General features: G+C 41.1%; 1 protein-coding gene across 8 annotated transcripts in view; it reads left to right on the plus strand.

The window, feature by feature from the left end:
• Positions 1–15,902, plus strand: part of spag9b (sperm associated antigen 9b) — a 41,687-nt gene that overhangs the window by 5,217 nt on the left and 20,568 nt on the right. For 7 of the 8 annotated variants that reach the window (XM_032503292.1, XM_032503290.1, XM_032503297.1 and 4 more), the window contains exons 2-5: positions 4,831–4,951; positions 8,231–8,301; positions 9,070–9,167; positions 14,518–14,662. In XM_032503292.1, the coding sequence (XP_032359183.1) occupies positions 4,831–4,951; positions 8,231–8,301; positions 9,070–9,167; positions 14,518–14,662 (435 nt within the window). Of the gene's footprint in view, positions 1–4,830; positions 4,952–8,230; positions 8,302–9,069; positions 9,168–10,291; positions 10,908–14,517; positions 14,663–15,902 lie in introns of those variants that run through there. The other variant, XM_032503296.1, reaches the window with a different exon arrangement.

The raw sequence follows: 15,902 nt of genomic DNA on the forward strand, positions 1-15,902 counted from the left end.
CTTCAACTCTCTTGCAAGAGTGTCTTCTTGCATAAGGCAACAGCATGGTCAATTTGGGGGTCTTTCATACCTTTTTATGTTGACAAATTTGTAAGATATTTAGTTAATTTCATCTATAATCTTCATATCTCTCTCGCCTGGTCCAATCATTCAGAGACGCTGCCTTGACCACGTTCGTTCCATTATTAGTAGTGATGCACACTTGGCGTTTTTCTTTAAATCACATGACTCAAGCACTTCCTGAGTCACCTCCTCAGCCGTCTGGACGTCTGCAAACACCAACTGCCAAGATTCCAATTGTCCATTATCTAGTGAATGGTCAGGCTGATGAAAGGCTCCATGGTAAGCTCGACCACAGGTCTGTTGTTGTGGCAAAGTATTTCAAGTCACACAGCATGGCCCTGGAACTTTCAATCCATTGCGGGCTTTTTCTACTGTAAGGAGTACCTTTTGAAAATGACTTTTGGATGGAGGTCTGGATCAGTTCCTGTATTTTCTGTCCTGCGTTCTTTGGACTGGATCTTGGGGTTGGCTGCGTTGCCTGGCAATGCTGCTATTCAGTGACATGTTTTGTTTTGAGGTGGTAGAACAGATGAGTTGTGTTACCTCTCTTAGCCGGAACTGTTGCCCCACACACTCTACAGAGAATAGTTTGCTGCTGCTTGTCGGACGGATACTTGAAGTCCAAGTAACGGATATTTGCAGCGGTCTTTTTCACAAGCTTCTCCGTTTTGCTTTTAGCCTTTTACTCAAGAAGACGATGATGCGTTACAGCCAGTTGCAGCACTTGGTTCTAAATTTTGCGGGTAGATTACATCATCAACACGCATTATCACGTATAATTGAAATCTCAATAAATGTTATATCGTTAAAATGCATATCCTTTCTATCGCCGATTACTACATCCATCCATCCGTCTTCGTCCGCTTATCTGGGGTCGAATCGTGGGGGGGGAGCAGCTCCAGCAGGGGACCCCAAACTTCCCTTTCCCGAGCCACATTAACCAGCTCTGACTGGGGGATCCCGAGGCTTTCCCAAGCCAGGGTGGAGATTTAATCCCTCCACCTAGTCCTGGGTCTTCCACTAGGCCTCCTCCCAGCTGGATGTGCCTGGAACACCTCCCTAGGGACTGGACCATAATTTACAAAATGATGATTATGCTCTACTGAAGAAGACTTGAAACTAGCAATTGAGGTTATTACCTCATTATAACAATTGTTTTCTAAGGTAATAAATCAAGTGATCAGTATGGTAATTTCTCCATAGACTTCTATTAATTAATCAATTAAAAATACAGATTCTAGGTTTAACCAGTGCTGGAAACCTTTGGGATAGTGTGTGTGTGTGGTGTGTGTGTGTGTGTGTGTGTGTGTGTGTGTTTTGTGTGTGTGTGTGTGTGTGTGTGTGTGTGTGTGTGTGGTGTGTGTGTGTGTGTGTGTGTGTGTGTTGTGTGTGTGTGTGTAAACTTGACAGGTAAATGTTGAATGACAAGTGCAGCAGGTCACAAAGCAGTGTGTTAATAATTATATCATGTCGTAACATGTTTCTAAAGCTCTTACATAGACCAGTGCACTTGGGATTTTCCATTGGTATGCTAATGGCCTTTCATTCGTGAAGAGCTTGTTTCTTTTGCTACTGTGTGTAAAATACCTCCCCCCCCTCCCCCCCCACACACACAAATACGCACATATGCACATTGCACAAGTTGTGGGTGCTGACGGGACTACATTTTACTTGTAAATAGACAATCTGACTACTGTTGCTTCCTGGTTCTGGATGATATGTGTCAGGAAAGGTCTATAAGATATTATTATATATTATAAGAGTTTACTTAAAAAAAGGGCATTAAGCAAAATGGAAAAAATAATTATATCACTGTTTTATCAGAGGCGCTAAATGGCAATGTATGTTTTTGAAAACATGGTGGACATCATTGATAGACGTACACCTGTATAGTCCACCACAGTCCAGTTTAACAACAATTGCCAGATGCAGAAATCAATGACGTCTGTGTGCGCACAAGTTGATACCAGTTGCATTTCACGTTGTTAAACTGTCCCACAATGACAGAAATTCACAACACCCTCAGACTGTTTAAATGTAACTGTTAAAAAGTCTGCCAGTACACCAAACTCAATAGAGGCAAATGTGAAGCATGGCACAGACTTTGCAACTAAGCTGCTCGTTTGGGTGACAAGTCACTCTTGAAGCAAATAAGCACATTAATCTTACCAAACAAACACATTGTACGAGCCAAGTCCTGCTTTTCGCTACTCCAAGCCCAGAATACCTCCTCTTAGTAGTTTGTCTCAGCAGAAGGGGAGGAAAAAGAAAGGCAGGAAATTCTTGGGGAAAAACAGCACTTCCCTTAGTTCTTTTGTCCACTCACGGTTGTCTGCTGACCTGCGAAAGACCACAAACCACTTCCATATAATGCCAGCTGATTGATGATCATTCGTCATTAACATAAAATCTATTAATACACAGAGCAAGAGTATTGGTAACATACAAGGCACATACAAGACGTTTTAGCCATGCTAGTAGCATTGCAATGTTGGATGGCCGTTCACTCCATCACTCATCTCAGTAACTATGGGATGGATTTCCATGCAATTTTGTTCGGACAATTATGGCACCGCCCAGGAAAAATCATGTATTACAGGTAACTTTAATTTGCAGGCTCAATTTTCTTTGACAAAAATGCCTGCATGGTTTGTAACATCAATATCATTAACTGTGTCATTATAATGGAGTGATCCTACTAGACCCGCTGCAGTAGTTCTTTGATCACTTCATTGCGTCGAATTGCCAAGGCCTTACACTACTGACCCAAAGGTCCCAGTAGCAACCCACAGCCAAAAGCACTAAAAGGAGTTGATTACATTCTCTGCCAATTGAGTGCCAATACAGTGGAGCCCTGTCTGTGTGGGTATGCACACATTTGTGCTGCACCCACGTGTGTGTGTGTGTGGTGTGTGTGTGTGTGTGTGTGTGTGTGTGTGTGTGTGTGTGTGGTGTGTGTGTGTGTGTGTGTGTGTGTGTGTGTGTGTGTGTGTGTGTGTGTGTGGTGTGTGTGTGTGGTGTGTGTGTGTGTGTGTGTGTGTGTGTGTGTGTGGTGTGTGTGTGTGGTGTGTGTAAGTGTTTCTTGGCACTCTAGGACAAAGGGAGCATTATACAGGCAGCGCAGGGGGTAGACTGCCCGTTGAAACGCAGGAACACTCGTTCTCTGGAGCGTTGTCCTATGCAGAAACCTCCTTCCTGGGTCATCTGATCAACGGCAGTGTGAGAGAAGAAGATGTTGGGAGTAGAATGTGCTGATACAAAAGAAGGGTATTGGAGTAATGTGTCATCCATGCAGTGTGAGAATTTTCAGTGGTGTTATTTGGTGTAATTCTAAGGAGAATCCTGTATTTTCTGTAAATCTTTTTTGCTGTTAGCAGTTTGAAATGATCAGAAGCTAAGGCCTGTAACTGTTTAGCTTGTCTTTGTGGTGAAATTATGTGCAATTGCAGATTAGGGAACACCCGCCACTATAAACCCTCCTGTCAGTTGTCTAGCTCAGTGCTATGTTAATGCTCTTAGTAGATTTACATGGGGAATGCTGTTTTACTACCAATACCTTAGTTCTTAAGATGCTCCCTGCCATGTGCTTTCCAGACCCCACAAAGCCCTCCGTAAATCCTCACCCTCAAGAATGAATAGAATGCCTTTTATTGTCATTATACACAAGTGCAGTACCTGTGCAACAAGATTGAAGCAACCCCTTTACAGTGTTGACACAAAATATAAAAATATAAAGTATAGGTAGTGCAAAAAGAAAAAAATAGAGGGGGAGGGACCTGGTGCACAGTCCTGATAGCATCTATATACATACATACATACATAAAAAAATGTTGTATACACAAAAGCCCCATATAACTTCCTTACCCTTTTTTATAGGTGAAAAAATTCAAATCTTATTTCACAATAAGGCAAAAACGTTTGACTTTTTTATATTTGTTAAACATCCCAATCAGTGATAAATAAGGGCAAAACAAGTGCCCTACACTGAAAGAGCTTTGAGAGCCTAAAGGAGGAGAAAAACATCTCAGCCCATCAATGACTGAATTGTGTTTAAAAAAAGAATAAAAACAGGCTCGGTCCTCAGAGAGAGAGCACATAAGCATCTTGAAGAAACACCATTGTTAGACACCTCCAGTCTGATGTCCGTATACAGAAGAGGCTGTTTGTAACGGGGAGCTCAAGTGATCTCCTTGCCGACGACATCCAGCCTCTGCCCAGGGCCCGGCTACAGGGCCCCTTATCTACAGTGAGCACCCAAATCACAAGACTGCGTGTTCACAGACTGCATGTCTTTGACTCTCATCAGAGTCTTTCTGGGATTGGTAAAGTAACAGATGATGAACATAATTCTGATCATCTTAATGGTTTTTCATAAATGATTGTGTTTAGAGTGCACTAAATGTGCTGTGTGATAATTTATCCAGTGTATCCTGATATGAAAGATAGAGTTCTTAGTCCCTTAGACTAAGTTCTTAGTAGAGAAGGTCTGAGGTTAGTAACAACGGCTGTGATGAAATTTGAAAAAACAACCTTGACACAGATATCTACTGTTACTAACTTGTCAAGGAAAGTGTCTGTACACACACACACACACACAAACACACAAACACACAAACAGAAGCTCAATGGTGTTTTAAGGTGTCATTAACAAACCATCTCATCAGTCAGTCCCTAGGAGTTTCACAAGTTTACAGTACTCATGTGAATTCCAGTGCTTTGATAATAAATGCTCTGTTCTTCCCCTCTATTTCCTGTCTTTATCTACAGAGGTACATCGCCTTAGAAGACTCCCAGGACGGCGAGAAGAAGGATCTCCATTGTCGGGTTGTGATGTTGGAGTCACACACACGTCAGCTAGAGCTAAAAACTAGAAACTATGCAGATCAGAGTAAGTCCACAGACACAGGGTTCCATGTACTGGCTCTATTATTGGAAAGTGTAGCACGCACGCACGCACACAGAGGCTCTGTACCCTGAGAGCAGCATCGACAGTTTGCAGGTCTTGTGACTGTTTGATAGCATGATGTGCCAAAGGGCAGATGTACTCCCATGCCCCTTCTGAATAAAGGCCATTAGTAACATACTACGAGTGGTTGCTTGTCAAGTCTGCTAAATAAGCGGGTATAGAATATACCAAACGTACTCCAAACCCAGAAAGGTTCTGTTGGAGTACAGGAGAGGTTTAGAGTTCAGGAAGCTAAGGCTCTAAACAAAAAGCACAGCAAAGTGCCTAAAACATTCAATTAGAAGAAACTAATCATTGTCTTTTTTGGAGGAAGGAAAGACATTTTGAATGTAAAGGACAGTGTAGTCTTCCTCAAAGGGGTACACTTGCTGATTTTCAACCAGCTACTACGTGTAAATGAACTATGATAAACTTCCTATGGTAAACTTCTCAAGGGCAGTAGACTTGGATGTACGTATGCATGCAGACAACAAAAAGTATATTCTCAAAGTCAGACCGTACTCAGAATAAATGGTAAAAACTAGGCGTTGCTGATCAAATATAAACCAAGGTTGTGTTACTGCACTTCCTATTTCTATTTCAGAAGCCTACTTTAGCTTACCGTTTAACAGTAACACGAGTTAGTTTGTTAGCAGCCGGCCTCCATATCGCTTTGTGTGACATGCTCGCCCTACATCACCCACCAGCGGGAGCGTTTATCGGTCCTGTGCAGCACAATGCATTCTGGTAGTTTTACCTTTTGAGAGAAAGGGAGTACAACAGACACATTTTCTGTTTTCTCTGGCATGTGTTTGTGCCTGTCTGCCTGTCTGTCTGCCTGTCTGCCTGTCTGTCTGTCTGTCTGTCTGTCTGCCTGTCTGCGCTGCGTCTGCCTGTCTGTCTGCTGTCTGCCTGTCTGCCTGTCTGCCTGCTGTCTGCTGCCTGTCTGTCTGTCTGTCTGTCTGTCTGTCTGTCTGTCTGTCTGTCTGTCTGCCTGTCTGCCTGTCTGTCTGTCTGCCTGCCTGTCTGTCTGTCTGTCTGCCTGTCTGCCTGTCTGTCTGTCTGCCTGCGTGCATGCCTGCTTGCTTGGGTTTGTGTGTGTCTGTGTGTGTTTGTGTGTCTGCTTGTTTTTGTTCCCCTGCAGGACTGACCATACACTCAGGGAAAATTTGAAAGCTCTCAGCTGATTTTTTTATTTCTTTTGATGTGACTCTTCCCCTTTTCTGTTTTGTGAGTTTAATTTGTCTATAATGATGTTGTCAGATTGAATTGGCAGCATTGTGAGTTCTATTACTAATCGGGGTTTGATCATGCCAGTGGAACACACACACAGACTAACTCAATATACCCACGGACACCCACAATGCAAACACACTGTCCACTTCTTTTTCTGTTTATTAATTTTTCTTATTGCATTACTGTTTTTAACTAGTTTATTTTTAATGTAATTTTGCCTTTTACTGGATCATTTACAATCTAGAATGACACAACCCGGGGATAGGTGGTGGTGAAGAGACTTGAATTTGGGACTAGAGCTGAAATGGGTAGCCTACTCGAATGATTGGTAAATCAATCAACAGAAAAATAACTGGCGACTATTTTGGTCAGACAAAACATTTGTCACCATGGACTTTGAAAAGTTATGATTAGCATTCATTTGCAATTTTTCACATTTTCCTGACATTTTATAAAAAAAAACAATAATTGAAAAACAAATATCTTCAGATTAATCAATAATGAAAATAATCATAAATTGAAACCCTACTTGGGACTTCACAGCTGCTTGGTATGCACGAGTCTTAGACCAAGGGACACCAGAACACCCCAGGTCAATAGAACTCAATAGAGGCCTTATTGTTTTTGACATCCGTGTTCCCTAAAAATTGCATCAAAGGAATTCTGAAACAACATATGAAATTACAGTTTCAGTGTTGAATCAGTGGGGCCACCCCTAATAATAATTTGTTTACTTTTAAATTATTATCTCTTAAATTTTTTAAGTACATTTTTCATTTATGAGAAAATCAGTTCTTTCGACAAGACGTTTTTAGACTTTTCATGTGGGGCTTTCCTTTAGGATCAGTTCCTTTTTTACTCACACCTTATTATTTCTATTTCTTATTTCTATTTCTTTTTTCTTAACCACTAGTTCCTCTATCAGCCCTATGATAAGCACACCGATCACAGTGTACGTCATTCTATACAGCTGCTGTCTGAGTTGTTGCTATTCATTGATCTCGTAGGTGTTTTTTTTACCCAATCCTGTACTTGAGACTGGTTAAACACCTGTGAAAAAAGCCTATTTCTGACTTGAAACCTGTGCTGCAAAGCGGGAAGTAGGAAAGTTACTCAGAAATCAACTCTCAGCGGACTCTCAGCGCTTTGCCACTTTTATGGATCTGTGCCACTGTCCCCTATTTGTTAGATGACATTTTGCTCGGCAGGCATTTGAAAACACACAGACTGTCGGACTGTTTTGACTACAAACTGATGTCACATCAAACAATGGAATACAACTGAGGGTGGTGGTTGCTCTGTGGACAGGTGTGTGGATTGTTTCTAACCTGCGTTTTTCTTCTTTTATTATTAGATGGTAAAAATGAAGTGTCTAGTTTTTAGCTTGCATTTTTTTCCACCACTGTCATTTCCATTCTCCACCTTGAGTTTGCTGAGACTATTATTATTACAAACCACATATATTAAAATGACCACCGTTATCCGAGAGCCAAGGAGCAACTGTGTCATTTTCTATAGATGCTTTTATCATTATTGTTGTCACCTCGCATTAGCTGTTGATGAAGTGGAGTGTTGGATTGAAATTTTGATGTGATTTAAAACATTGATGATGACCATTGTTTAATGATTTCTTATCCGAGTCTGTGATTCAGTGAGGTGAAATAACCCTCTCAATGCTCTCTGCTTGGAAGGGTTGGGGTTGGTTGATGCATGGTGGCCCTCCTCTGGCTCTGAGATGTCATTGCAGTAACAACTCTGCCACCACATTCAGTACTACAGAATCAAATGATACATGAGTACATGTGGGGTAAATCTACTTGATTTCCCACTGGGAAAAAAAACATTTGTCAGTGGATCAGTTTGATTTGTCAAACAATTGATGGAATTACAATTGTTAATTCATATACAACAATTGCCGTTTTGGGACAAAGTTCAATGGATTGTTTTATCATGTACTTTGAGTAATTGTTTCTCTTTTTCCTTCAGTTAGCAGATTTGAGGAGAGAGAAGCAGAGCTCAAGAAGGAGTATAATGCTCTTCATCAGAGACACACAGAGGTATGCCGGCCTGGGATAAACGTGTGTGTTTGGTTAAGTCCATCACATGTTTTTATTTTCTTTATTTTTGTGCATGTGCTTACACAGTAATGCATACATACAGTAACAACATCTCGCATTGTGTGTTTTAGACTCAACACAATAATAAAGTATGTTGAATTCAAGATTAAATGCAGAAATGGGATAACAAAATAAGGATAGTAAAAGGTTGAAGAGAATTGTATAGCTTACCTGAGAGTGATAGAATAACAAAGGTGCGTAAAGAAGGGAATGGAGTGGGCAAGTTGAAGAAGATCAAGTGATAAAGTAACCAAACTTGAATCATGTTTCTGCTGAGCCATTCTTTCAACATTATGTATTACTAGCAGATGCTCCAAAACCTCTCAGGCTTCAGCAACCAACTGCTGATCTGGATAATATTGAACAGAGAAGATGAAACTCTAATAAAAGTTGTCATTCACACACTTTTGCTACATCTTCATTATTTGTTTGTCTGACTGTCACAGCTGTGTCTGGACACGGTACACCTCATACGTAAGTGAAAAGTGATAGTTACTAATGGTAGGAGTTCTCATGGCCATTTATAATCAAATACAAGTTTGATAGCAACATAGTCATATAGTTTTTTTCTGAATCCTTTAAGTACAGGCTCTTTGGGGAGTCTTTTACACATAATTCAAGAGTAGATTTATTCCAGCATATAAAACATTCAATAAGAACATTGAATTTGAACTAATTCCACGACTCTGTGTGTTGCATACCCTCCAGATGATCCACAGCTACATGGAGCACCTGGAGCGAACTAAACACCAACATGCGGTCACAGTAGCAGAGTCATCAGATGCAGGCACACCAGCTAGAACACGGTGAGACAACCCAACCACACCAGTCTCTCTCTCTCTCTATCGCTCTCTGTACTGGGTTTGTTCATTCTAAACATAGTCACTTTGTTCACCCAAAACCTACATAATTTGTCAGTCCTGTAAACACTTGGACTTAAAGTGTCCATATAGCAAATAGATTTTTCAGCATTTTGAAGATCTCAAGTTACCACCTGCCTTCCAAGGCCGCAGAGAAGCACATCCACAGCATCTTTGTACATGCTGTGGCTGTGCTAACACACATAGTCTAATACATAGGGTTTATGTTTATGCCCAAATACCTGCAAAACTAATGACATTTTTCTACCACCCTCAGCTGTTCTTTGTGTTGGGAGCTACTCAGCTAATGCTAACATGCTAAACAAAGATAGTGAACGTTCTAAACCTGCTAAACATCAACATGTTAGCATTGTCATTGTGAGTATTTTAGCAGTATTTAGCATTTAGCTCAAGCACAACCTCACAGACATTTGAGCTGACTCTTGTTGCCAAAAAAAGTGAACATCCAATAGCTGTAAGATAATCTCCATTCAACGTATTATGCAACTGATAGAACCAGTTGGCTGCACCTGGAAGGGAAATTGGTGTGTCCTTAATTATATGATAAATGCCACTATTTAAATAGAGAGTAGCTTGTAGAAACATGTTATCACTGTGACATTTGTGTTTGTATATTCTAATTACAATCACTCTGATTTACTTTTTTAAAACATGAAACGTTCCAAGAGGTGTTACCACTGGTTAATAGAATGGCACTGTCATGTGTATTTTAATTGACCACAGAATGTATTTGGCATTCAGGCACCCCCCTGTATCTCCTAGCTCTTCACTATCCCTCCAATGAATGCACACACACACACACACACACACACACACCACACACACACAACACACACACACACACACACACACACACACACACACACACACACACCCACACACACACCACACACACTTTTGATCAGTCTTCCTATGTTGCAGCCAATAAGCTGCAGCCTGAGAGAAGGCATACGAAACAAGCTGCCTCAGCACCCAAAGAGAGAGGGAGATGTAGAGGGAGGGAGGGGGGGGGGTGGGGTTGGTGCCATCAGACTGAGAGCGTCAGAGTGTTCGACACTGCACAGTGGCAGCTGCGTAGCATCTCGCCAGAGGATAAGTAGAGTGGAGGAGGAAGGAAATAAGTATCACCTGCTAGAGGAAGACACTGGAGGAGAGGAGCTGCTGATTCCAGCCTCTTACTGCTCGCTGTGGACGATCTACTGCTCTGCTCTGTGTGCTGCTGCTCTGCTTCATTCAATCACTGCTGCTCAATCCACCAGGATTACTGTTGTTTTGTCTGCGTTGACCTGCTCCCACCCTCTGTCTGCCTCACAGTTGAGCTGCAGCATACAGAGCTCACTGCTCTACTGCTGTAGATATACATACAGTGGGTAATGTCCAATCAGAGGTCTGCCAAGGTGAATTTGGTGCGTCAGTGAACCCCACCTCATCTGCTGTCATCGTCTGTGCCCCTCAACTTCCTGGTTAAGGCAGTGGGCCATGATCTGGGGGGGCCATGAGCCCCGGGTGTATGCTGCTGTTTGTTTTTGGCTTTGTAGGGGGAGTGGTGGTCATCAACTCTGCTGTACTAGTCTCTCTGTCAGTGCTGCTGCTGGTTCACTACTCAGTCTCTACCGGTGGCTTACCTGCCCTGCCTTTCTTACCCTCCTTACCCAGAGCAAGCAGGTACTGTGTGGGTGTGGTGTGTGTGATGTATCTTCCCAGCTGTAATGTGTGTCTATATAGATAATGCTTGTTTACAGCCATGTAATCGTAGTGTTGCTGCCATGTGGGTGTATTATAGTCATACAGTATGAGACTGCACTCTAAAAGTAGGTCAAGAGAGACGGGAATATCTGAACTACACCACAATAGATATTTTAATTTTGCTAGAGTTTATATCTGTTGCACGATTATATAAGTTAATAACATCTTTTCCCAGATAAACAATGGTGGAGGACTTATGCATGAGCAAGTGAGTTTTTTCCCTAACCCCTCAGTTCAAATAACAAAAGGCAGCATCGGTCACTATCAGTGGCCTGCATGTGACCTCTCAATATGGTGATGTGTCTATTGTTTTGGGCTGCTGCTTTTCATTGCTGCCTTCTGCCTTCTCTTTTCAGTGGCAGCCATTGTTGTGCTGGACTGTACAATATATTTTTATTTTTTAATACCTAGCCACTGGATTGAGGATAACTGCTGGTGTGTACCTGGTCTGATGCAATGAAGAGTGTATTGTATTTATTTCAGTGTGTTCTTATGCATTACTGAATATTATTGGACTTTCAGTGATTAGAGTTGTTGTGAAATGGGAGTTTGAAAATGAACACCTCCATGCAAGAGTGAGCTAGTTTGTGAGTTTTAATATACAGTGTGGTTCGAAAGTTTGGGCACCCCAGGTAAAAAATTGTATTAATGTGCATAAAGAAGCCAAGAAAAGATGGAAAAATCTCCAAAAGGCATCAAATGACAGATTAGATATTCGTATTAAATGTCACAAAAAGTAAGATTTTATTTTCATCATTTACACTTTCAAAATAACAGAAAACAATAAAATGGTGTCTGCAAAAGTTTGGGCACCCTGCAGAGTTAATACTTTGTACTGCCCCCTTTGGCAAGTGTCACAGCTTGGAAATGCTTATTGTAGCCAGCCAAGAGTCTTTCAGTTCTTGTTTGAGGTATCTTCACCCATTCTTCCTTACAAAAGTCCTCCAGTTCTTTGAGATTTCTGGGCTGTCTGTCACGCACTGCTCTTTTAAGGTCTATCCATAGATTTTAAATTATGTTGTGGTCAGGAGATTGTGAAGGCCATGGCAAAACCTTCAGTTTACGCCTCTTGATGTAATCCACTGTGGATTTTGAGGTGTGTTTGGGATCATTATCCATTTGTAGAAGCCATCCTCTCTTTAACTTCAGCTTTTTCACAGATGGCATCAAGTTAGCGTTCAAAATTTGCTGAAATTTTATTGAATCCATTTTTCCTACTCGTGAAATGTTCCCTGTGCCACTGGCTGCAATACAACCCCAAAGCATGATTGATTCCCCCCCAGGCTTAACAGTTGGACAGAGGTTCTTTTCAATAAATTCTGTGCCCTTTCTTCTCCAAACGTACCTTTGCTCATTGCGGCCAAAAAGTTCTATTTCAACCTCATCGGTCCACAGAACTTGTTCCATAATGCATCAGTCTTGTCTATATGTTCATTTGCAAACTTCAAACGCTGATTTTTGGGGTGAGGACGTAGAAGAGGTTTTCTTCTGATGACTCTTCCATGAAGACCATGTTTGTACAAGTATCTCTTTATAGTGGAATGGTGTAGCACAACTCCCAAACTTTCGAGCCCCACTGTAAGAGCTGTGGGTGTTTCCTTGCCTCTGTGTGTCTCTCAGCTGGCCTCCTTCTAATAACATACATGGCAGAATACATCTCCAGTCAAAGAGATACAGACATAATGGATTTGTGTTATTGCCTGAGCTAATAGGTGGGAGGTAATGGAGTTTATGAGGCAACTAGCTAGGGCTGGGTGATATAGAGAAAACATCAAACATCACAATATTCTTGACCAAATACCTTGATGTTGATATTGCAACAATATTGTATGGTTGACTATTGGTGCTTTAACAAAATGTTATTTACACAATGAGATTTTTGATAAATATTCTCCAGAAATGATTTAATGACATAATGGGTAAAGGTAAATAATGGAACAGTTACAACAGTCTGGTAAGTTCAGAAAATGACATCACTTTACTGTAATGCAGCCTGTAAAACCAGGAAAAGACAACATGTACCATATTACAATATATCCAAAATCTAAAACGATAACTAGTCTTATGTTGCGATATTGATACATCATCAATATATTGCCCAGCCCTACAACCAGCTTTTATTTCTCTTCCTACCATTTCAGTGGCAAACGGTCCCAAGGGGACTTTGCTACAACACCTCTCTGTGAAGTCTTGACTCACATCACACATTCTGTTTTGTTTGGTCTAACTGATTACATAATGCTAAACTGCTTCCACGGCACTAAAAAATTTACAAATTAAAATGACCGCCCATGTAATTTAGCAGAAACAAATGAAATGTATAACATGTCACGAGTTCAGGCTTAGTGAAGTACAATAGCTGCTGCACCAAACTTTATTCATCACTTCACACTATGGCCTTTTCTACCAAGTGTCCGTCTCTCTGTAGGAGAGAGAGGGTCAAAACATTCAAACTAATGAAAACATGTCCAACCTGATTTATTTAGTATAAAATATATTCCGTACCTTGCACTTTTTACTGAACAGTATAAATCACATGTTCTTTCAGCATGCTGTTGTCAGGACTGCTTTCCCTGCCAAATGTAGTCTTTACTCCCAAAGCAATCAGGCAGACTAGCACTGGGGCTCTAGGGATGATGATGTTGGTCTGTTGTCTTGACACAGAATTCACTACAAATACCGTTGTACCCAGAGGATGAATCCTAATGACTTTGTTATTCTCTGTTAGCACTACCAGTAGATCAAAGTTTTCACGTATCCAGTGATATACTGTATCTTAAAGGTCCCATGGCATGAAAATGTCACTTTTTAGCATAAATATGCCTTCCCCCAGCCTGCCTATGAGCCCTTGGTATCCTGCTCTGCCTTTGAGAAAATGAAAGCTCAGATGGGCTGATATGGAATCTTGCTCCTTATGAGGTCATAAGGGGCAAGGTTATTTATTTATGGTTCCCAGAGGATGTTTCCTACTGACTTTGTCGATCCCCTGCCTTTTCCTCTAGCATAATCATGAAATTGACATTTGTGGTTTTAATGGATGGATTGATCAGACATTTAGTACACGCAAACATTCATGTTCCTCTCAGGAGAAATTGTAATAACTTTGGCAAACCCCTTACTTTTTCTTTAGTCGTCATCATTACGGTAACATTTTTAATTTGTCCAATACTTTGGTGTATGTACCTGCAATGACAATGATATTCCAATCAGCCTTTGCTATACTTTATAGAAATTGTTAGCACGCTAACATGCTAAACTAAGATGGTGACCATGGTTAACATTACATGTTAGAATTGTCATTGTGAGCATGGTGACATTAGCATTTTACTCAAACTACCGCTGTGCCTGAGCCCAGTCCTTATAGAGCCGCTAGAATGGCTGTAGACGCTTAGTCTAGATTTTGGTCTTTTCTAATTACGTTAACTTAACCAACAGGCCAAATGATCAGACACTTTTTGTATTCCTAGGTTTCAGAATCGCTCTTTTTTTCTTTTGAATCATCCCTCCTTTCTTTTGTCTTTGTTTCCAGAAGGGAGCGTCCTATCTCCATGGGTATATTCCAACTTCCTGGGACTGATGGTATGACCCCTGACCTCCAGAGAGAATCCGTGGACACCTCTTCAGAGCCATGGAGATACAACATTAACCATCCACGGTCCAACACTAGCCTCAAGGTATGACACCCAGCTACACTCACACACATTGTTCCTGCTTTTGAGGTCTTAAAATAATTAAAAAGAAAGATGTCTTTAGGTCACAAGTTATAAAGTGTAAAGTTACTGTCTGAAGTTGGCTTGTAAAGCTTCCCACGGATCAGACTAGTGACATCATGCCCAGCTCAATAAGGTTGAGGAAACAAAATACAAGTACTCAATGCTAGCAAACCCCAAAGAACGAGTACATTTCTATTCAGAGAGAAAGGATTGTTCAGTGTGTCCAGAATTTTTAGCAGCAGCTTGTGTGTAAGGGGGTGGCTTGGAGCCCAGCAATCAGAGGAAGTGGTACCATTCGGGGGCCTGCCTTTAACCTCAAAGGAGGGTGGAAAGAACAGAGTGTCTTCACATTGTTGCTGTTGGAAACCATGCTGCAAGCAAGGCTCCATCATGCATATTAATGACCACCTAATAAGTATTCTTTTGCTGTTATTACACTAGTACGTGGTCAAATGGAAATTGTAACTAAGGTTTTGTAACTGTTATTTTGACCCACATTATCAGGAGTTGTGTTTCATAACTGGCGGCAAATGTGATTGAGAATTTTTAAACTCCTTTTGAGCACTTCACCCTGAGTACAATATAGGTGTACATCTTTCTCACAACTTTTACACACACAGACTTACCAGGCACCACCCATGAAGATATACAGCAGTGCCTTTTCTTTGTGTTTGTCCTCTGACTTGACATTTTCCAAAGATTGTGTGTTTTGTGTGTGTGTGTGGTGTGTGTGTGTGTGTGTGTGTGGTGTGTGGTGTGTGGTGTGTGTGTGTGTGGGGTGTGTGTGTGTGTGTGTTGTGTGTGTGTGTGGTGTGTGTGTGTGTGTGTGTGTGTGTGGTGTGTGTGGTGTGTGTGTGTGTGTGGTGTGTTGCATGCTTAGTGCTACTGTAACAACAAAAGAGTGATGGCACCATGCAGACAAGAAAGGAAATACTGCTATCAGTGTTCAGAGAGCAGACATTAGAAAAGGGAATACATTTGAGATAAAAACAGTATGGAAAAAGCTTAATTCTCTAATATTATCTCATTTAATTTCTGTTAAGCCTTAAAGTAGGGCCGGGCAATATATACATTTTATATCTATATCCAGATATGTTGTCTTTTCCTGGTTGGAAAGGCAGCATTACAAAATATGTATTTTTCTGAACTTACTAGACTGTTCAAACTGTTCTATTATTTTATACAACCCAACGATATCATC

Source organism: Etheostoma spectabile, chromosome 21 (assembly GCF_008692095.1).
Source record: "Etheostoma spectabile isolate EspeVRDwgs_2016 chromosome 21, UIUC_Espe_1.0, whole genome shotgun sequence".
NCBI classification, from domain to species: Eukaryota; Metazoa; Chordata; class Actinopteri; order Perciformes; family Percidae; genus Etheostoma; species Etheostoma spectabile.